The 23,895-nt window shown below is 42.9% G+C and overlaps 1 protein-coding gene across 2 annotated transcripts in view; it reads right to left on the minus strand.

The window, feature by feature from the left end:
• The window catches only part of LOC120929554 (inactive dipeptidyl peptidase 10-like), a 218,487-nt gene that overhangs the window by 25,825 nt on the left and 168,767 nt on the right, over nt 1–23,895 (minus strand). For both annotated transcript variants that reach the window (XM_040341134.1, XM_040341135.1), the window contains exons 17-21: nt 22,393–22,440; nt 10,837–10,935; nt 8,882–8,948; nt 4,471–4,665; nt 3,993–4,047 (exon numbers count right to left, since the gene is read on the minus strand). In XM_040341134.1, the coding sequence (XP_040197068.1) occupies nt 3,993–4,047; nt 4,471–4,665; nt 8,882–8,948; nt 10,837–10,935; nt 22,393–22,440 (464 nt within the window). The remainder of the gene's footprint in view (nt 1–3,992; nt 4,048–4,470; nt 4,666–8,881; nt 8,949–10,836; nt 10,936–22,392; nt 22,441–23,895) is intronic.

The following is a 23,895-nucleotide window of genomic DNA, read 5'->3' on the forward strand; positions in this document are numbered from 1 at the left end:
AATATCTTAGAGCACAGTGGAAGTATTTTGGTGCATGGTGGAAGTGGCAGGTGGTAGTGAGAGGGCCCCCGGGTCAGCTTTTGCATCAAGCTTCAAGCTATGTCTCCGCAGTCCGGTAAAAATGTTTCCACCACTCCCCCTGCTTCGGTGTGTTCTGGGAATTGTAGTGTAAAGGGTCCATGAGTCCCATTCTATGGCTGCTGTCCCAGACTTCAATTCCCATGATCCTTAGCATTCCGCATAGAAGGCCATTGGCTTTCCCGGAGAGGGGATAGTGCAACACGACATCCAGCATAACAATAGAAAGTGAAAGTAAAACAGACTGTAAAGAGGATATTGTATCCTTCCACCTGTAGTAAAGTGAATAATCAGCTATCGGTCCCAAAAAGTTTCTAACATTTAGAAAAACTTTATGAGATGTTTTTTTTTTTCCAACTGTCAGTATTGTTACACCTCCACCGGGCAGAACTATCTCAAACAATGCTTGATTTGGCCATATGGGTTGCTTTTATCACTATAAAGTTCAGAGATGGGCATAGTCAACAAAGGGTCCCTAAACAATTTGTCTCCTCAATTGATTTTTGGCCAAATACAAATACTGTGTATAGATAAAGGAAGGGAAAGCGTAACCTTTGTGATTCCCTAAGCTGTCATGCTTTGTAATATGCAGCTGGGGTCAGAACGCAAATACAGTAAAACCTTGGTTTGAGAGTAACTTGGTTTGAGAGTGTTTTGCAAGACAAGCAAAATGTTTTAATACATTTTGCCTTCAAAATGTGTCATGTCACAACTGAGTATAAAAAATAAGAGAGGAGACTCTAAGGGCCAGATTCAGGTATGACTTACGCCGACGTATCTTCTGATACTCCGCGTAAGTTCTAGGATGTGCCGTCATATCTATGCGTGTGATTCAGGAAACAAGATACGCCTGAATTTTGGCTTGATATGACCGACGTAAGTCTCCTACGCCGTCGTATCTTGGGCGCATATTTACGCTGGCCGCAAGGGGCGCTTCCGATGATTTACGCGTCGAATATGTAAATGAGCAAGATACGCCGATTCACGAATGTACTTACGTCCGTCGCAGTAATCTATGCCGTTTACGTTAGGCGTATGTCCGGCTGAATGCAGGTAGAGTAAGTAACCATCATCTCACTGATACAGAATTAAAATTAAAGTCAGCGCCACACATTCTGTATAGCAGTCATGAAAAAAATGAAGATCCAGGAGCAAATAATCCTAAAAAATGCTTTGCGACATCTCAGAAATGCATCAGCAATTCATCGGCAGCTCAAATATGTATGAATCTTAAATCCCAATATGGATTTCCATCTGGTATGATAAATGGGAGTTGTTTTATTTTCTGGAAGCTGGCTATAAATTGAAACTTCGCTAGTAAAGAATGCTGCACAGGTAATCAAAGCAACTCTCCATGCAGCTTCTAGCTGCTTGCTTTATTCCTCCCAGCAGAGTAATTTTCCTGTGTTCTACTGATGATCTAAACCCAAATTTGTGATGAAGTAAATCCGCATATAATATATGCAAGCTCATTCTACACTTCATCTCCTCCAGACGTCCAAAGCTGAATTTACAATCAGCAATAGCCACCTAGCTCTTAAGAATCCAAGTTTAAAGATGCATATCACCTTCCTTCCAGGGCTCTATGAATAATATTCTAATCTGATTTCACGAGTCTACAAAGAGTGTTCGCCTACAATAAAATCATTCCTTATGCATCAGCAATTGAAAAAAAAAATGGACATGCAGTCTTTAGTGTAAATGTTCAAATATTTGCAAATGGAAAAAAGCAAAAAGGCTCCAAGAATCTTATAAATAGTATATTATTTCCCTTGTTACATGGTTTAGAGGAAGCTAATTATCTCAGCTGGTTGTGGCCGTTGTTTGACCCCAAAACTACTATTTTTCAGCATTTCCATATGAGTCATTTTACTCTTATGGAAGCTGAATGGGCACTTCGCTGCCAGGGAACAAGTTTGCATTACTGTGTCAGACAATAGCTAATTCTATTGGGAATAAATTTATTCAACTGCACTGTTCTCCCTATAAGCACACACCTAGCCCACAAGCTGTATACATATAATCAGTGCCAGTTGGTGCATATCCAACTTGTTGGGTGTGTCATTGCAGGGAGAAGGTTTACAACAAGGCAAGGTTGTGTATAAAAGCATTGACGGGCTTCTCACAATATAATATGCACAAAACATAATTTTCATCTAAACCTGATCAGGAGCAGTCGAATTTGTCAGTAGGCACATTAAAGCGGAGTTCCACTCAAAAGTGGAAATTCCGCTTGTGTCCTTCCCCCCACATTTGGCACCTATCGGTCGGAGGGGGGAACAGGTACCTGTTTTTTGTCAGGTACCCGTCCCAACTGGCGAGAGAACTGGCTGCGGCGATGTCCCCCGGAAGTTTGCCCCCCCCCTCTTCCGCCACCGGTGTGATATCAGATTAGCAAACCCATCAGATCAGCTAGCGGAAGTGACGTTCTGTAAGCTGCACATGCGTCCACCACTACCAGGTTTGCTAATCTGACAGAACACCCACAGTCAGAAGAAGGTGGCAGCGGACATCTTACTACACTTAGCTATGTCTTGAATTTCTGAGTAATTTTAGAAATAAAGTAAGCGTACATAAATATAGTATATTGACATCTGTGATGCTGTTTGCATGGTACATTTTGAAAGAAGCTGGATGCCAGCAGTAGGAAGGTGGCGGAGGCCATGTTGGTACACCCCGCATTACTCTGCGCTAAACCTTTAGGCTTTCAAAATGTAACATCAAAACAGCATCACAGATGTCAATATACTATATTTATTTATATACACTCACTTTATTGCTAAAATTACTCAGAAATAAAAGCCGTAGCTGGATGTAGTAAAATGTCTGATGGCGCTGTTCTTTCAGATTAGCAAACCCGTGGAATGCATGAGCAGCTCATGGAATGTCACTTTCGTTCACTGATCTGATGGGTTTGATAATCTGATAGAACACCGGGCCCGTTAGAAAGGGCAGCACATTTTGCACATGCACAGTAGGGAAGCAGCTGTGAAGCCGAAAGGCTTTACTGCCAGTTTCCCTCACCACAAGTAGTGTCGGCACACCCGAGACTTCTATCAGTGTCCGGCTAAGCACTGGTTAAAGCTTGTAGTTTTAGTAAATATAAACTGCAAATTACATTTTCTCATCATTAGATCAGTCTTGTGACTTCTATCAGTGTCTGGTTAAAACTTGTAGAATGAGTTTTCATTCTACTCTGCGTTTGAGGCTGGACTTTCTGTCTGGACAGGGCTGATTGGCCCTTGTGCAGATCACATGCACCCTCCCCAAAATAAATAAATAAATAAAAATAAATAAAACCTCTCTAGTAATGCACACCCAACTGAGCATACGAAAAAAGAGGAAAGGTCTGTCCCCAGTAACACACTTCCATCCCTATTACATATAGTCAAAACAAAAGGATTCGCCCCGGGACTTTAAATGAAGTGGGTAACGTTTCCGCCTGCAACAATACTGGGATAAAAATTATGTTGGAAAAATGTTGCTGGCGGAAACGTTACCCACTTCATTTAAAGTCCCGGGGCGAATCCCTTTGTTTTGGCCCAACTGAGCATGTGCAGATTGCCCCCCCAAGGCTCTGTACTATCAGGAGATTGATTGGGGACTGTGGAAGGAGGAGAAGATTAGAGAAGACAGGATAAAACAGCCTTTTTAACACAATGTGCAGCATTATTCCCTTATGTTCCAACGTGAGTGTGGCAAGCATGCTTTACTGCATATACAGACTGATTTTACTATTGTAGGTTTAGTAACACTTTATGTCGGGTGACTGCGATGCAAGTGAAAGGAAAAACTTCTGGGGCTTTTCACAGCACCACTCAATCGGTAAAACACTACTGTATAGAATGGGTTCTTGACATATCTATATACTGTACTAACCTAAAGGTACTGTTTTTTGTGCAGCATTTCCTTACCTTCCCATATACTCCTATGCGTTTTTTGTCCACAAATGGCAAATGTTTCAAATGTCTGAAAAAAGGACATACAGAATTATAAGTCATTCCACACAAAAAATGTCACTGGTGACACACAAATTTTATATAACATACTGTATATAAAGACTCTATATTTCTGGAGGAAACATAGATCAATCTGACATTGTAATGCCGCGTACACACGATTAGATTTTCAGTCGGAAAAACCTTGGATGTTTTTTTCGACGGAATTATGCTCAAGCTTGGCTTGAATACACACGGTCACATAAAATTTTTCTGAACTTTCGACCGTCAAGAACGCAGTGACGTACAACACTACTATGACGAGCCGAGAAAATTAAGACCATACACACGGTAGGAATTTCCGCTCAAAAGCTCACATTGGACTTGTGCTATCAGAATTTCCCATCGTGTGTACGGGGCATAAGAGGTATAAAAATAGAAAATCTACACATACTGCACCAGAGGTAGGTGATCTTTAATCTCAGCTGAACCCAGTTTTCGGTCAGTTCCATGGAGCATATTCAGACCTTGATTCTTTGACCCCCGACCATCAATCTTCGCTACAATTACCTGGAAAGAACTTACAAGCACTGATTCCCACCCAAGAGAGAATATCTCTGTGACCTGCTGAGAGCCTGGGGCTTCCGGCCTGTGTGATGATAAAACAGCTCATTTTAGAATGTCTCATTCAGTAATTGATAGTTTCATAGCATTAAAAGAACCATTCAAGCAGCTGTGACTATTTCATTGTTAGCACATTTTCTCAGTTTTGCATATAGTTATTTCTTTCTTTAAATAATAGATATGTTTTTCTTTCACTGAAAAAAAACAAAAACGTTTTTTAATGGAAATAGGCAGAAACAGTATAGGAAGATACTTTCTGTAACTGTAGCATGGCGGATGTGAAATTTGCATCTACTACAAGGACCAATTTAGCTGGAAGGAAGAATGGCTATAAACTACCCAATCCCACCTCTTTTGTGAGAACCACATGTGGGGAATAGACTGCCTAGGGATTATAATGAGCACTTCTGACATTTGCTTTTACACAAAAAGATTTTAACGTGAAGGTGGGCGGATGTAGTAGGTCTAAGGAAAAGCAAATGTTTCTTCACCTGATATTCTTAGCTGGATCGACACAGCCAGGACCTAATACTACAATCCTTGGTACTTTGGGCAGTGGTTTTCAGGGTCCTTTCACTTTACCAAGGTACAGTGGGGATCGAAAGTTTGGGCACCCCATTTAAAAATTTGTATTAATGTGCATAACGAAGCCAAGGAAAGATGGAAAAATCTCCAAAAAGGCATCAAATTACAGATTCAACATTTTTATAATATGTCAAAAAAAGTTAGATTTTATTTCCATCATTTACAGAAAACAAAAAAATAGCGTCTGCAAAAGTTTGGCCACCCTGCAGAATTTATAGCATGCACTGCCCCCTTTGCAAAGCTGAGACCTGCCAGTGTCATGGATTGTTCTCAATCATCGTCTGGGAAGACCAGGTGATGTCAATCTCAAAGGTTTTAAATGCCCAGACTCATCTGACCTTGCCCCAACAATCAGCACCATGGGTTCCTCTAAGCAGTTGTCAAAAAACTGAAACTGAAAATAGTTGATGCTTACAAAGCTGGAGAAGGCTATAAGAAGATAGCAAAGCGTTTTCAGATGTCAATATCCTCTGTTCGGAATGTAATTAAGAAATGGCAGTCATCAGGAACAGTGGAAATTAAAGCAAGATCTGGAAGACCAAGAAAAATATCAGACAGAACAGCTCGCAGGATTGTGAGAAAAGCAATTCAAAACCCACGTTTTGCATGATCCCTCCAGAAAGATCTGGCAGACACTGGAGTTGTGGTACACTATTCCACTATAAAGAGATACTTGTACAAATATGGTCTTCATGGAAGAGTCATCAGAAGAAAACCTCTTCTACGTCCTCACCACAAAAATCAGCGTTTGCAAATGAACATATAGACAAGCCTGATGCATTTTGGAAACAAGTTCTGTGGACCGATGAGGTTAAAATAGAACTTTTTGGCCGGAATGAGCAAAGGTACATTTGGAGAAGAAAGGGCATAGAATTTAATGAAAAGAACCTCTGTCCAACTGTTAAGCATGGAGGTGGATCAATCATGCTTTGGGGTTGTATTGCAGCCAGTGGCACAGGGAACATTTCACGAGTAGAAGGAAAAATGGATTCAATAAAATTTCAACAAATTTTGGATGGTAACTTGATACCATCTGTGAAAAAGCTGAAGTTAAAGAGAGGATGGCTTCTACAAATGGATAATGATCCTAAACACACCTCAAAATCCACGGGGGATTACATCAAGAGGCGTAAACTGAAGGTTTTGCCATGGCATTCACAATCTCCTGACCTCAACATAATTGAAAATCTATGGATAGACCTTAAAAGAGCAGTGCGTGACAGACTGCCCAGATACCTCAAACAAGAATTGAAAGACTCTTGGCTGGCTACAAAAAGCGTTTACAAGCTGTAATACTTGCCAAAGGGGGCAGTACAAGATATTAACTCTGCAGGGTGCCCAAACTTTTGCAGATGCCATTTTTTTTTTTTCTGTAATTTTGAAAGTGTAAATGATGGAAATAAAATTTGATACCTTTTGGAGATTTTTTCCATCTTTCCTTGGCTTCGTTATGCACATTAATACAAATTTTTACCTGGGGTGCCCAAACGTTCGATCCCCACTGTAAAACTGTTGACTGAAATGTTTGTCTCTGAAATAGAAAAAGCTGTTTTCTATTACCAAAGTGCCCGAAATATCAAATAAATTCAAACCTGTATTAAAAAAAAATATCTTTTACTGTACTTTGACAAATATAGAGATGTTACTATAATGGCATCTAGAAAATTCAGACTGCATCCCTAGCCAATCTCAGCTGTGTCTACAATCTCAGTCTCCTCTGCACACCTGCTCCTCTGTTGCTCCTTAGCTTCCCTGCAGACTCCACAGCACCCTCAGCCTTCAATGCCTTCACCCCACCCCAGCTGCAGCCACAGTCTCTGCAGCACTGCCTCAGCTGCGCCATCTTGTCCTCACTGCATCCACAGTCTGAGTCTCTGCTGAGCCATTTCTGCACTACTGATTTGAGTTGCCCAAAGCCTCATGCCTCTCTCATGCTCTAGTAGCCCGTTATCCAGCACCAACCCTACTTCATGTCTGCAAGTACTTTTTAAAATATAATATATAATATATAATAAAAGGAAAAAAAATCTGCGCTGTAACCCTTATTAAATAAATAATAGTGAAAAAATTACACCAACGTGCAAACAAGAAAATTGTAAAAAAAAAAATTAATAAATGATAAATAAAGTGGTGCTGCAATCAAAAAACCTTAAAACTTCAGTCAGCAAATTTCCTCAGAACCTAATCACATTTGATTTTACATAGTAACCAATAAATTGATTTTACATAGTCATCCATGCATATATCAAAAAATGAATTTTTTCATTAATTAAAAGTCAAACAATACATAAAAATGATCAAATATATTAATTGACAATAAAACAAATTTTTCTCAGGGAGCCTGGAGGGGAGATTAACTCCCCCAGACTTCCATATTGGAAATGGTATATACAATTATCTGACCAATGCAAATATATATATATATATATATATATATATATATATATATATATATATATATATATATATATATATATATATAAAAATAAAAATATATATTAAAAAATGTGTATAAAAAATGTATATTAAAAAATGTATATTAAAAAATGAAGTATATTTTGATGGGCGTTATACGATCTTCTATCTGGTAAGCGGCTGTGAATGCCTTTCTTTTACTAGATAAACAGAACATCAGAGTAGATTCACTGCTGTCAAGTTTTCCTTATCCCATTTAATTTATATGGACTTTGTCATTCATGAGTCTGCTCATATTTATCTATTGGAACATATCTTCAGAGTTAACCCTTTAGTATTTATTAACTCACATGTTTTTGTTTTTTTGTATGAACACTATTGTTGAAGGACACTTGAGTTTGTATGATAATTTTACATTTTCTACGTGGAAGCGCAATTCATTTTTTTTATATATACAAGTACTTTTTGACTAACCTAGGGGTAGCTATCAGCTAAGCCCAAACTCCTGTGAGAGGGTCCCTGCCAGAGAAAGCCATTGCACAGAGGAGCTGTGTCCACATCTCACTCTGACAGGTTCTGGAAGATTGCCTTATTGTACACTATGCTGAATCCCTATGTAGCACCCTGGAGTTTAGTCAGGGAGCGCCTCACAAATTTACAATTGGTCGAATTGGTCGATTGATAGGGATCTATTGATTTCTCCCTAAGCTTGGCCTTTTTGAATTAGGAAATGTTAAAGGACTGTTACCAAAGGAGACAGCAATCCTGCACATGCAAAAGTGGCTCCTTGCTGGGGCTTTTACCTGCACGGCTGTTCTTCTATTGAAGTTTTGGTGTCTGCCAATTGAGTTTGCAACTATCCAAGTGTGTCCTGGCCCTAACCCTCTTCCCCCCAAAATATATAAACAGGACTATCAAAAGAAATAAACATCTTTTACATTCAAGAAGTGTCTGGTGCCCAATGATTGTCACCATCTTTGAACCCACTATGCCTCATAACCCACCACATGTTGAAGGAGGTCAGCTATCTTTGGCCTCGGAGGTTCTCATTAGACCAAAAGAGGTAAAAGACCTTGCTACACATATCTTTGCCTAAAACTGATATTAAATAACAGGGGAAAACAAAGAGCAATGACAATGTACAAATACAGTAACCAAAGGAAGCCAGTCAGGTTACAGTGTATTTAACAGAGATCTTTGCCCCACAGAATCAGGTTTATATTGCATAAATTGTTACTTACAGCCAGAGAACCAAAGGGTATTCAGCATCCTGGTAGCCTGATGGAAGAGTCATACGGATGGACAGGTCTGGCAAATAAACAAAATGCTGTACATTACTGAGAATATAAACTGTGTTTCAAATTTTTTGCGTTCTGAATTTAATATTATATGATGCACATGGGTGACAACAACGATAAGAATGATATAAATTCAAATATTTCCACCCTGTGATTAACTAATTGTTCCTTGAACTGAGAATTACATTTTCAAAATATGTTACTCAACCAATAAGGCTCTGAGGTTCTGTGCCTCTCTTTCACCAGCCATAGGTGCCAGAAACTGACAGTTTCCACATAACGTCCCCACAATGTCTGCGTACAGATGTAGTGAAGTTAAGCAAGGTAATGCAAGGTAAGGGGTGAAACGCATCAGTAGAAGACATGGGTGGAGTGTCTCCGTCACTGTTGACAGATCAGTTTTTCTACACACGACAGTGTGCAATTTCACTACTTTCACTTGTAGAAAGCAAATATCTAATAGATTTCTTTGATTTAGAACCACAGACGAAGTCACGTGACGTGACGTAACGCATAGGGAGTGGCCGGAGGCAGACGTACACCGGCAGTGACATGAGGAGGCGCTGAGAACGCTGTGTTTTTATTCACTTTGCTTGTTTTTATTTGTCTCATGTAAGAGTACATCCAAATGTTTGTCTTTTAATAAATTTATTACCTTTAGTTCAAAAATACTGCACTATTGGAGGCTTATTTCCCCTCTTTACCCACGCTAAACTGGAGCTAACAAGTATACTCTGTGGAGACTAGATGTGGCTTTAGGATGGATATTGGACACTCCAAGAGCCTTAGTGAGTGGGAGAAGTACCATTAGGACGCTAGGAAGTAACTCTGCATGAAGGTCAGATGAATGCTGTATCCTCTTCATGCCAATTACTTCAGTCTATGAGGCGAGAGTTTTGGGGGACTGTTCTCTCTGGATATCAAGAAAGTACATGCTTATGGAAGCTATATAAAGAAAGACTCTTTATTACACATGTTTTTCAAGAAAGCCCATTTACCAATTATATCTGTGGAACTATTTAGAGACCCCTATTACCCTATAATTTTTTTTGATTATTCTACTCAGTTTTGATCACGTCATCACATTGATTGATCACTTCATTAATTGAGCACTTTGTTTTTGCATTTTTTGATCACTTTTTAAGTGTGTTTACACACTTTCATTCACACTTGGTTTGTGTTTAACTATAGTGTTTTGGCTATAGTCACTATTCAGCACCTAATCCTCTTTGGATAGTAGGCATTATTTATGTGTTTATGATTATTGCGCGAGATTACTCTTTATTATACCTGAAAACAAAGCCCTCCTTCGTGGGCTTCGGGGATATGAATGGTTGAGCCGGTGATGACGTCACTTCCACATATGTGAGCGGGAGTCGCTGTTTATGGCACGACCCTGAAGAAATAGCATGGGAAGGCCGTTCCTTCAGAGCACATGCACTGGTGACGTCACCGGCGGCATCTAAAGTAAATATCTCAAAACTACTGTGTTTACAGTACCTATAGGTAAAAATCATACATGGGAGTTTACTCCCACTTTAATGTTTTTGGGAAAAAAAGGTTCACTATAATAAAGTATTGTAAACTGAAAACTAAACTAAAAAGAATGATTATCATAGAAGAATAAATATCTGTTTGAATTGGCGTTTCATGTCATCTGCCATGGACATGAGCAATATCCTAGAGTGAATTCCGTCTCTTTGCTGAGAAAGTACCTTTGTAGAGAGATTTAATAAACATTTTGCAAAGTGTTAGTGCAGTAAGTGGCTGGTAACAGCTTGAAAATGCCAATGACTGACAGTTGGCTGACTAATTTCCAAGGGCAACAACAATATATAACAGGTCATATGTAATATTTTCATTGTATGCACTACTTACCATTATAGAGTCAAACTTACCATAGTCATCAATTTGAACAGTCCTGTACATTGTCTCTGGCATGTCTTTTGTGCCGAGATACGTTTTCAAGACTTGGTTGTCCTCAATCAATAAGAAGTCTGAAACATTAAACATTTTGTCAATTACATTGTTTGCAGGTGTACATGAAAAGCACATATCCAGGCAAGTTCTACAAGACAAAAGAAACTTGTCAATGGTGGTTTACCAAATTTTGGAATAGTCAATATCAATACCATTTTTGTTATATGATGGACTGAGTTTTGGGGACAACATGCATAAAAAATGTGGGAAGAAATAACTATGGTCAGTGCCGGGACAAGGTCACCCAGCACCCAGGGCGAAGATGGCAAGCTGTGCCCCCCCCCAGGTGAAGGGGGCGGGGCTATAGCAGTATGCAGAGCAAAAGGCTCCATTCACACATGAAGAATGCACAAAAGAACCTTTAAAAGAAAAAAATCACACTGCACTAAAACGCGTGGAACTTTGTTATCATGCGTTTTGCTGCAGGTGAACGAGCGGAAACACCTGTAAAAGAGCTACGTGTGTTTGTGTATTTCAGAAATGCACGTTTTTCACATGTTCCTGCAATGAACATATGTCTACCTAGGCTAGGGAGGGATGAATTCAAATTCAAAGAGGTCCGTTTGCTAAAATTCCAAATCTCTCTCTAATAAGGCATTAAAGTAGGCCAATCACATCCACATTTCAAGTACCGTAGGAGAAAATAAAACCACTTAAAATAAGGTGTCCCCCTTTACATCAGATGCCCCCCTTGACATCAGGTGTCCCCATCAGCATCCCCCTTTACATCAGGTGTCCCAATCAGAGTCCCCCTTTACATCAGGTGTCCCAATCAGAGTCCCTCTTTACAACAGGTGTCCCAATAAGATCCCCCTTTACATCAGGTGTCTCCGTAAGAGTTCCCCTTTACATCAGGTGTACCCATCAGAGTCCCCCTTTACATCAGGTGTCCCCCTTTCTTCAGGTGTTCACATCAGAATCCCCCTTTTGATCAGGTGTCCTCATAAGTGTCCCCCTTTACCCCAGGTGTCCCATTAGAGTCCCTTTACATCAGATGCCCCCCTTGACATCAGGTGTCCCCATCAGAGTCCTCCCTTTACATCAAGTGTTCCCATCAGCATCCCCCCTTTACATTAGGTGTCCCAATCAGAGTCCCCCTATACATCAAGTGTCTCCATCGGAGTCCCCCTTTACATCAGGTGTCCCCATCAGCATCCCCCTTTACATCAGGTGTCCCAATCAGAGTCCCCCTTTACATCAGGTGTCCCAATCAGAGTCCCTCTTTACAACAGGTGTCCCAATAAGATCCCCCTTTACATCAGGTGTCTCCGTAAGAGTTCCCCTTTACATCAGGTATCCCAATCAGAGTCCCCCTATACATCACATGTCCCCATCAGAGTCCCCCTATACACCAGGTGTCCCCATCAGAGCCCCCTATACATCAGGTGTCCCCCCTTTCTTCAGGTGTTCCCATCAGAATCCCCCTTTTGATCGGGTGTCCTTATAAGTGTCCCCCTTTACCTCAGGTGTCCCATTAGAGTCCCCTTTTACATCAGGTGTGCCAATCAGAGTCCCCCTATACATCAGGTGTCCCCATCAGAGTCCCCCTATACACCAGGTGTCCCCATCAGAGTCCCCCTATACATCAGGTGTCCCCATTAGAGTCCCCCTTTACCTCAGGTGCCCCCTTTTCATCAGGAGTCCCCCTGTAGATCAGGTGTCCCCATCAGAGTCCTCCTTTAGATCAGGTGTCCCTCTGCCCTTGTACTGGCCCTGACTATGGTGTTGATTTACTAATGACAAAAAAAAAAGACTGTAGGCTGTTCACTTTTCAAGTTAATTTACACATTGCAAGAGAATTATACCCAGAGATTAGTGAATCAGGTGAAGCTCTGCTGACTTCCGTCAGCCAATCATGTGCAAGCAATTTTTTTTTTTAATTTCCTTGTAAATGATAGGGTATTCTTTGCAAAGTGAGATTTTACCACATTCACTTGCCATGCGAAGAGCAACTTTCTTTGAAAAGTGAACATCCTACTTGCCTTTAGTAAATCAACCACCTTCTTAAAGGTTTACCTTTAACCACTTCCCGCCCGGCCTATAGCCGATTTACGTCTGGGAAGTGGTTATGAAATCCTGACAGGACGTTCTAGAACGTCCTGCAGGATTTCATGCCGCGCGCGCCCGTGGGGGCGCGCATCGCGGCGATCGGTGATGCGGGGTGTCAGTCTGACACCCTGCATCTCCGATCTCGGTAAAGAGCCTCCGGCGGAGACTCTTTACCACGGCTGATCACGATGTAAACAGGAAGAGCAGTCGATGGCTCTTCCTCACTCGCGTCTGACAGACGCGAGTAGAGGAGAGCCGATCGGCGGCTCTCCTGACAGGGGGGGTTCGCGCTGATTGTTTATCAGCGCAGCCCCCCCTCGGATCGCCACACTGGACCACCAGGGATGCCCACACTGGACCACCAGGGATGCCCACCCTGGAGCACCAGGGTGGGCAAAAAAAAAAAAAAAAACCAGCAAAAAAAAAAAAAAAAAAGTCTAAAAAAAAATAAAAAAAAAGCATTAAAAAAAAGAAAAAATATGCCAGTCAGTGCCCACAAATGGGCACTGACTGGCAACCTGGCAAAAATCAGTGCTGCCACCCCAGTGTCCATCAGCGCCACCCCAGTGTCCATCAGCGCCACCCCAGTGTCCATCAGTGCCACCCCACAGTGCCCATCCATGCCCAGTGCCCACCTATCAGTGCCCATCTGTGCCACCCATAAGTATCCATCAGTGCCGCCCATGAGTGCCCATCTGTGCCGCCTATGAGTGCCCAGTGCCGCCCATGAGTGCCCATCAGTGCCGCCTATGTGTGCCCATCAGTGCCGCCTATGTGTGCCCATCAGTGCCGCCTATGTGTGCCCATCAGTGCCACCTATGTGTGCCCATCAGTGCCACCTATGAGTGCCCATCAGTGTCGCATACCAGCGCCGCCAATCAGTGCCACCTCATCTGTGCCCGTCAGTACTACCTCATCGATGTCCATCAGTGCCATCTCATCGGTGCCCATTAGTGCCGCCATATCAGTGCCCGTAATTGAAAGAGAAAACTTATTTACAAAAAAATTAACAGAAAAAAATTAAAATGTAATTTTTTTTTCCAAATTTTCAGCCTTTTTTTAGTTGTTGCGCAAAAAAAAAAATCGCAGAGGTGATCAAATACCACCAAAAGAAAGCTCTATTTGTGGGGAAAAAAGGACGCCAATTTTGTTTGGGTACAGTGTAGCATGACCGCGCAATTGCCATTCAAAGTGCGACAGTGCTGAAAGCTGAAAATTGGCTTGGGCGGGAAGCTGCGTAAGTACCTGGTATGGAAGTGGTTAAAGTAAACACGTGGTAGCAATACAAATATCACTGCAAAACAAGAGCTGTATACTAGTTGGTAAATCCTAACTGTACCTGTAATAAAAAGAAAAGATTTCTGCAAATTTCTGGGATATGGAGAGAAAAGACCCTGTCCCTGTCCCAGGTCTCTATGTGACAGTCATTGGAACAACAACCAACCACCATGACCATGTACTGTAAAGGAGAAGGGGGTAATAGACATGCTGTAACCTACTGTATGTCTACCGTCACAAAGCTGATATCTACAGGAAATTCTGTGGGGTATGGTAGCACTGGCAGATATCTTTCTTTTAATAGGGGCCAGTTTTTAATTTTTTTCCGGTAATAACCGTAAAGGTATACTTAAAGCTTTTCCTGTGAAATTCCAAGTTGCTCCCTGGCTAGCAAACGAAGAACGGGCCCCCATAAATGGGACAGTAAGTGCATCCTTAGCAATAGCAGTTATTACTTCACAGTATTTCCACTCTCTCTCAGCGGTGAGGGAGAGATGGGTGGTGATGGTGGTGGTGTGGGGGGGAATCAGTGGCAGTAATGGTGGTGGGGGGTATCAGTGGCAGTAATGGTGGTGGTGGGGGGTATCAGTGGCAGTAATGGTGGTGGTGGGGGGTATCAGTGGCAGTAATGGTGGTGGTGGTGGGGGGTATCAGTGGCAGTAATGGTCGTGGAGGGGGGTATCAGTGGCAGTAATGGTGGTGGTGGGGGGTATCAGTGGCAGTAATGGTGGTGGGGGGCATCAGTGGCAGTAATGGTGGTGGGGGGTATCATTGGCAGTAATGGTGGTGGTGGGGGGTATCAGTGGCAGTAATGGTGGTGGTGGGGGTATCAGTGGCAGTAATGGTGGTGGTGGGGGGTATCAGTGGCAGTAATGGTGGTGGTGGGGGTATCAGTGGCAGTAATGGTGGTGGTGGGGGGTATCAGTGGCAGTAATGGTGGTGGTGGGGGGTATCAGTGGCAGTAATGGTGGTGGGGGGTATCAGTGGCAAATAATGGTGGTGGTTGGGGGTATCAGTGGCAGTAATGGTGGTGGTTGGGGGTATCAGTGGCAGTGATGGTGGTGGTATCAATGGCAGTAATGGTGATGGGTGGGTATCAGTGGCAGTAATGCTGGTGGTGGGGGGTATCAGTGGCAGTAATGCTGGTGGTGGGGGGTATCAGTGGCAGTAATGGTGGTGGGTGGGTATGAGTGGCAGAAATGATGGTGGATGGGTATCAGTGGCAGTAATGGTGGTGGGGGTATCAGTGGCAGTAATGGTGGTGGGTGGGTATCAGTGGCAGTAATGGTGGTGGGGGTATTAGTGGCAGTAATGGTGGTGGGGGTATCAGTGGCAGCAGTGGTGGTGTGGGGGGGAATCAGTAGCAGTGTTGGGCGGCGGCGAGGATAGGCGGAGCCGCCCCCGCCCCTTTCATTTCAGCAGAAGGCAGGGACCCAGCAAGTCACTGGGGCCCCTTTCGATAGTAGGAGGAGGCTCCGCATGGTACACGGCCTCGGCATGGCAGGACACGGTGGCGGGGCCCATGGATGCGCGTACCTTGAAGGTGGGTACCGTACCTGGAACTCGGGCCCCGCAAGCAGAACCCGCCAAAAGCGGCTGCCCCAGATATACCCCCCCAGCATGCCCAAAGAGGGAAATCCTCCTCTGATTGGCTGCTGGGAGCAGGTGGGTCTGCCAGAATCCCTCTAGCGCCAACTGCCGCCCAAGGGTGTCAACGTACCCCCTGGAGCGCAGACTGACCTACAGGACAAATTCTGGAATTGACAGCAGCCTGAATTTCCATAATTTGTGAATGGGAGTAAAACTAAGCCTCCCATTCCCCACTAACTTTTGTGTAGCGCCCGTACTGAAAGTAGGGGGGCGCTACATTTAGTACCCCTTTAAACCCACAAGTGCTTTTGATTTTACAACTACTATTCCTTTATACTGGCTTTTGACATTTACAAATGCAACAATATAGAAATTGGATGAAAGGTTTAGCACTGGGAAACACTTTTTGAAAGATGAAAAAAGTGCATTTTATGAACAGTACATCTATATAGATCAGACCAAAATGAGGGACAAATGAGGAGGAAAAGGGGACAGATGGACTTTGTTCCAAATCAGGGACAGTCGGGAGCTGCGTGCTGCTGGCTGAAATGCACATGCGGTGCAGGTCAACACTGAAATGCATTTCAATGACCTATCTAGAGGTGTGTTTATGTGTCAACCAAAAAGAGCAGCATATACAGGACAGCTGGCATTCTACACGGAGGTGAATGGGGACCTTCTTATTTGCACATCAGAGCACTGGGAATCAAGTGACATATCTGAAGGCACAGCTATTTATTCTGTGTATCATTCCTAAGGGTATTTATGTGGCACTGCATTTATAACGCAACACCAAACTCGTGCACAGTTTACTCCAAGGCAGTATTTATAGTTCCTAGCCTTTACAATGTAACGGTCTGATGTATACAAATTCATGCAGTCGGGAACACTGCATAGACTAGTCCAGATTGTATAATCACAATAATCAATCACAACTATCCCTTCTGTATTGGATCACAACTACCATTTTTGTTAATACAGCCCTAGTGATATCATCACTCATGTAATTATAAAAAGCTACAACAGCTATTACTTGCAGGCACAATAGCTGCCGGTTGACATCTAATTTTCAAAACTTTGCATAATTAAAGACTTCAGGTTGCACAGGGACTTTATGCGCTAAACGATAAACAATTATGTTTAGTGCAACAGATTCAATTAAAAATTCACAAAGATCTACAATAAGGTATTTATAAAGTATGTAAGGATTGCAGTAAACAGTATTCTTTTTTTTTGTGTTCTCACATATTCTATGGAGATAAACAGTATGGCCTGGATTCACAAAGCACTTGCGCCGACGTATCTCAAGATACGCCGCGTAAGTGCAAATGTGCACCGGACCCATAAACTAAGATACGCCTAAAAACAGGCTTCATCCCGCCGATGTAACTTGCCTACGCCGGCGTAGTGTGGGGGCATATTTAGGCTGGACGCATGTGGCGCTCCCATTGATTTTCTATTCAAATATGCAAATGAGGGAAATGAGGGAAATGAGGGAAATACAGCGATTCACGAACGGACGTGCGCCCGACGCAGGCTACGCGATGTGCGCGTAAGTTGTACGTCCGGCGTAAAGTTAAGCCCCATAAAGGAGGTGTAACCCAGCAGCAGACATGCAAAGGTCTGCACCAGGGAACACAAGCCGGCGTATATTTACAGAGTTTACGTTGGACGTGTGTTTGGCTGGGCGTAAGTTACGTTCACGCCGTAGGCAGTAATCCGGCGTATTTTAGGCAGTTGTTCCGACGTGGTTATGAGCATGCGCAGAGGGATGCGTCCTCGTCTCGGCGCATGCGCAGTTGATGATATGTATCTGTCTGGCGCTCGGCCCATCATTTGCATGGGGTCACGCCTCATTTGCATGGCTCTTGCCCACTTCCACCTACGCCGACTTACGCCTTCGAAACCCAGCGCAGTTTTGGCAGCACTGGCTTTGAGAATTCCATGCTTGCCTCTCTGCACTGCATTGGCGTAGCGTATATTTTTTGCGCTACGGCGGCGTAATGTGCGCCCGCTCTCTGTGAATCTGGGCCTAAGTATACAGTACCTTCTCCTGGATTTAACGTGGAATAAATACGAAATTAAAAAAATACATGTTTATTCCAAGCTTGTGTATGCTTTAGACCACATACATCTTGATACAATAATGAATTCACTTCCATCAAGGTGGGCTCTAGATCATTCATTCCAACTGCAGGCTGTCTAGACATTGTTTATCTGCGGTCAGGCCCGGATTTCCCACAAGGCCTTTGAGGCCAGGCCTTGGGGCGGCAGGGCGCCAAGGGGCGGTAGTGGTATGGATTCCTCCGACGCCCGTAACATACAGATAAGGGCGGTAAGTTATGGGGCAATTCGCTCGCTCGTTAACAAGTGATTGCGGCGATGTCGCCGAAATCACTTGTAAAATGTGTGCGCCCGTCCGTCCTCCCCTCCCCTCCCCTCCCCCACCCCACCCCACCCACCTCTCTCTGCTGGCTCTGTCTTCGGAACTCCATCCTCCCCCCGGCCACCGAGTCTGTCTCCTGTTCCTGTTGCCGATGTACACAGTGAGAGAGGAGAGCTGTGCTCTCCCCATCTCAGCTGTGACAGTGCTAGGACTCCTGTTTTGGAGGTGACAGAGTCAATAAAGAGAACCTGTCACCTCCAATTGCTATCACACAGGGAATTGTTTTCTCCTGTATGATAGCAAAAAAGTGAAAAAAATTGATAAAAAAATAAATAAATAATACGAAATAACAATTAAATTAATAAAAAAAAAAGTAATTAAAAAGTAAAGAAGAAGAAAAATAATAAGAAAATTATAAAAAAAAGTAAGCGACAAGCTACACATAAAAAAAAACAAAAAAAAAAGTGATAAAAAAGTAAAAAAAAAAGTAAAAAAAATATTTTAACTAACCGTGCCGCCCCTGCCATCCGGTTGCCATTCTCCATTGATTTGAGGAGGGGGTAGTTTGGTTGGTGGGGAGGGTGTGCATTGCGGAACCTGGCCTTCGGGCGGCAGGGAGAGCAAATCCGGCCCTGTTTGCGGTGACTGCTACTCTTAAGATATGGAGTGTGAACCCTAAATATACCCAGTTTAAAGCACTGTCTCAAGTCCTTACACAAAATATAACATTAGTAAAGCAGTATTAAAACCAAAAATGTAATATACTGCAGTTTTCCAACCATTAGATGTGATAGGTGGATTTGTTTTTTTTTGTTTAGGCATTTTCCCCTTAGTTTTCAACTGGTGATCTGGCCAGTAACACACCTCCTGTATTAGAGATCCCCCATCCTGAATATAGGAGCACAGGGGCACCTTTGGACAGAATCGTCATTCTGGGTGGAGAGTAGTGTTAGATGTACTACCATATTTAGATACACTTTTTATACACAATTTATAAGCAATAGCAGCAATGGGATGGGGTGTTGGGGTGTAAAGGGTTTACATAAATAAATGAAAGCTAATCATTCTAAGTTAGTGTTCAATGGTTTGTCTTAGTAACTGCTACATCTGCCGATCAGTCTGTTTTGGTAAGAAAAACATCTTTCTCAACACAGTAAAGACACTGCATGCAGACACCTATTCCCCTTTCTAGTGTCAGAGGATGATTGTTTGGACCTGCCACCTTTAGCCACTATCTAACAGAATATCCTAGATGATTACCGTCTCCATTTTGCTTGATTTAAACCTACTCTCTTTACAAAGGGCCCTAACGTTTGCTAGCAGAAGATACTAGTTCTCTTCCCCCCAGGACCTGTAACAATACGGAACTGTTGTTACTGTACCTGTTAACCCAATTTTTCATATTCTTTTTTTGTTTTGTTACTTTCAATGGTGATTGTGGTCCAAAATGAGCGTAGAGGTTGACAAACCTTCTCTCCTCCCTCTCAGCACCCGTGCAATGGACATGTCGATTATTGTGCTTTGTTTTCTATATTTACAGTTGCTAAATTTTAGATGCTGTCATTTATATTGTATTGATACTCTGCAGCAAGGTTTAACAGTGCTGTAAGTTTCCACATTTCTTTCCGTGATAATATACTCAACTTATTTATCACTACCAGTGTGTGTCTGTTTTTGGTAACAATCCACAACCAGCATATTAGTATTTTCTATATGTAATCTTGAAAGTGTTTGTAGTGATTTTATATCTAACCAGGTGTGCCAGAGGGGCTAAGGCCATTCTTGGAGTTGAGGCGCAGAATAGAAGACCCAAAAAATAACTAAGCGGCTCCTTCGGGGGTGGCGCTATGCTTGGTAGATACTGATCCAGATAGGTCAAGTAAAAACCAATATACAAGATTGCAGAAATAAGACAGAAATGCTATCTCAACAGTATGGGGCACATTTATTAATTCTGTCGCACAGCAAGGCAATGTTATACAGGAGCAGTGAGACAGATTGTGAAACAGATTTATTACAAGGTTACAGTCATAAATTCCTCCTTCAGCAGTTCTAAAGTAGCTAATGACTGAATGATATTTGACCCTGATCACTTCCTAATCATCTGTTTGGTGTGAAAATATGCTTTATCTTCAGTAATAAAACTGTCGTAGATCTTTACACATTTGTCACAGTTGGGCTGTGCAGTAATACAGTTGCAGGGGTTGTAAATACACTGCATACCTGTTGCATTGACTTTGCTAAAGCCAGGCACACACGGGCCGAATGTCAGGAGACATTTGCCGGTTTATACGCATTTGTCTGACATACACACAGTTTGCCCGGCTTCTGTCAGACGAAAACCAGCAGCCGACCCGCTACCCGAACAGCACTGATCGGGGTGGGGGCTGTCCCCCGGTCAGAACATAACAACTCAGCGGGGGAGATTGTTCTACTAAACCGCTGGGTTGAATGAAAAAAAAAAACTATAGTGTGTACCAGGCTTAAAGTGGAGTTCCACCCAAAAGCGAAACTTCCGCTTATCCGGTTCCTCCCCCCTCCGGTGCCACATTTGGCACCTTTCAAGGGGAGCGGGTACCTGTGTTTTACAGGTACCATGTGCCTTCTTCTGGGAGACCAGGCCGCGGTGAAGAACATTAGCAGCTCGGCCCCCCTCTTCCTCCCTCCCCTTCTGCGGGGCCAGTTAGAGAGCGTAGCTCTCATCGCACATGTGCAGTAGGGACACGGCCGTGAAGCCGAAAGGCTACGCTGCTGGACTCCCTTACCAGCAATGGCGGCGGCAGCACCCGACCAGCTAAAGTAAACATTGGCTGTGGTGCCGACATCGCTGGACTCCAGGACAGGTAAGCATCCTAATGTTAAAAGTCAGCAGCTACAGTATGTGTAGCTGCTGACTTTTAATATTTAAAGGGGTGGGCCGAACTCCTCTTTAAGTTAGAGGCTGCCTGATTTTTGTCTAATTGTGCTACTAAATTGTGCTACTAAATCTTGTACATACGGTAGTTTATTTTTAGAGTATCCCACTCAATTCTCCCCATCCCTATCCAAGTTAACCCAGAAATAAAAACATCAACAAGAACACCCCTAGACAGATCATGGAGCCGAGGAGTGAGGCCTCGTACACACGACCGAGAAACTTGTCGTAAAAAAAACATTGTTCCTTGTCAGGCTTGTCAAGAATCTTGTCAAGCTTTCTTTGCGTACACACTGTCAAGACAAAATCTCGTCGTTCTCAAACGCAGTGACGTACAACAGGTACGACGGCACTATAAAGGGGAAGTTTGATTCCACTGGCGCCACCCTTGGGGCTGCTTTTACTAATCTCATGTTACTGCGTGTTAAGTAAAAGTTTGGTGAGAGACGATTCGTGCTTTTCAGTGTGTTCTAGCGTAACGACTGTGCTATCTCCATTACGAACGTTACTTTTACCGAAGGTGCGCTCCCGTCTCATACTTTATTCTGAGCATGCGCGGGTTTCTAAGCATACACACAAACGTGTTTCTCATCGTAAACCAGCCAGACGAGAAACACGACAAGGAAATTGAGACTCCCGACGAGAAAAAAGAGAACTTGTTCTCTTTTCTCGTCGAGATCCACGACAGTTTTCTCGCCGAAAAACATACACACGACCGTTTTCCTTGGCAAAAAAGCTCTGCCACCAAGTTTCTTGATGGATTTTGTCGAGAAAAATGGTCGTGTGTATCCTGGCCTGACTAAGACTGTGTGCCTGTCTGAGGGACAAACATTGGGAAAAAGAACCCTGGCATATTTTCAGTGGCTCCTTTGGGGGTAGCGCTACAGTATCATAAGGAGTAAGGCCGCAAGGCAAATATCAGGCAAATATCAGGCAAATATCAAGGTATCTTCAGGTCACAGATAAAAGGGATTGAGTTTTGGACACCAATGGCATTAGTTGGAGCATTTGTGGTGAAAATTGGATAGCTTGCACTCTACCATCTCTTGGAGACAGTAAAATCAACTTGCAGGGGTAATGTGGTGTCTGAATTCATGTTATTTATTTATAAAGAATTCTCAAAAAAAGAAATCAGCAATGGCAGCTCACAATTCTCCCATGAAGGGTGCACTTAACCAATTAACAATCAAATAGATTTTATTTGTATGTACAGTAAATTTTAAAATTATTTCATCATGCTAAGAATGTGCTACTCACCCTTAGGATTGTTGGTTGAATGTACAGAAATCTGAGGAATTCCTGGACCTGTAAAATATATAATACAGTGCATTCTTAGTCTTAAGAGGAGGTCTATAGCAGTAAGGCTTTATTCACATAGGCATGCAAATTCATTCACCCATGCAAAGGGCCATCTTTACCTGTACGGGAAGCATAAACACCCCCAACTGTACATCCATGCAGGACTAATGCACAGATCCGAACAGAGCAAACTACACTCTGATCCATGCATCAGTCCTGCATGGATGTACACTTGGAGATGCGTTTGAAGATCCATGCAGATCCGTGCAACTGCTCTCCTGTCATTGATTTGAACAGGCTGCCTGCACGTGGCTTTATGGATCTGCATGGATCTTCAAACACATCTCCGACTGTACTTCTGTGCAGGACTGATGCAAGGATCAGACTTCAAATTAATGGGTACAAGTTGCCTACAAGTTGCCTAGGAGTCGGATTGAAGTAGTACAGGAACCTTTTCTGAAATCGGAGCGACTTCAGTAGTGTGTATTAAGAGGGCTCCCATTCACTTCCATTTTTTTCTCAATCAAGTGACTTGGGACGACTTGGGGCAACTTCAAGTCGGATCCCAGGTCGCCCCTGTGTGAACCGGCCCTAATGGCCCGTACACACGATTCGAATATCGTACGACGATCGTACGACTTTTTTCGCTTAATAGTCGCAAGTAAAATGAAATAGGTTATTAAAGTCACGAAAATTCTCTTACGACCGAAAAAAATAATCGGAAGTGATGTCATGTGTTGTAATGTATTTGTATTGTATTGTCGGACAACAACTGTACTGATTAAACGAAAATCGTACGATCTTACATCATACGAGGAAAATTTTCGTGCATGTCCGATCGAAAAATATCGGATGAACGGTCGTGATCGGCTCTCGAAAGTAGTGTACACACGATCCGAAAATCGTACGATTCTTCATCGGACGATCGTGTGTACGGGCCATTAGGTTCTAGAGATAGATGTTTATTATAAGTTTGTAATAATATTTACTGTGAAGCTGTGTATGGGACCCGCGGGTCTTTTGTAACAAATACATTTTTTGTTAGTTCATTGCATGAATATTGTCTTGGTATTTTTATGGCAATGTTTTGTGTCTTGTAACCCTTTGCTAAAATGAATAAGAAAATAATTTAATGAAGAATCCACACAGAGCTAAAAGGGGTAGAAGGTTAGAGGCACACCTTCCTCCCTTCTCTGGTTCAAAGGTCACTATACAGGCGGTCCACTAGTTACAAACATCCTACTTACAAATGGAGGCAGACAACAGGAAGTGATAGGAAATCTACCCCTAGGAAGGGAAATTCACTCCTGTAAAGCCCCGTACACACGGTCGGACAAAACCGATGAGAATGGTCCGACGGACCGTTTTCATCGGTTCACCTCTGAAGTGGCCGTACGGCCTGATATGTGTACACACTGTCAGTCCAAAATCCGATCGGGTCAGAACGCGGTGACGTCAAAC

The sequence above is a fragment of the Rana temporaria genome, chromosome 2 (genome assembly GCF_905171775.1).
Source record: "Rana temporaria chromosome 2, aRanTem1.1, whole genome shotgun sequence".
Taxonomy (NCBI): Eukaryota; Metazoa; Chordata; class Amphibia; order Anura; family Ranidae; genus Rana; species Rana temporaria.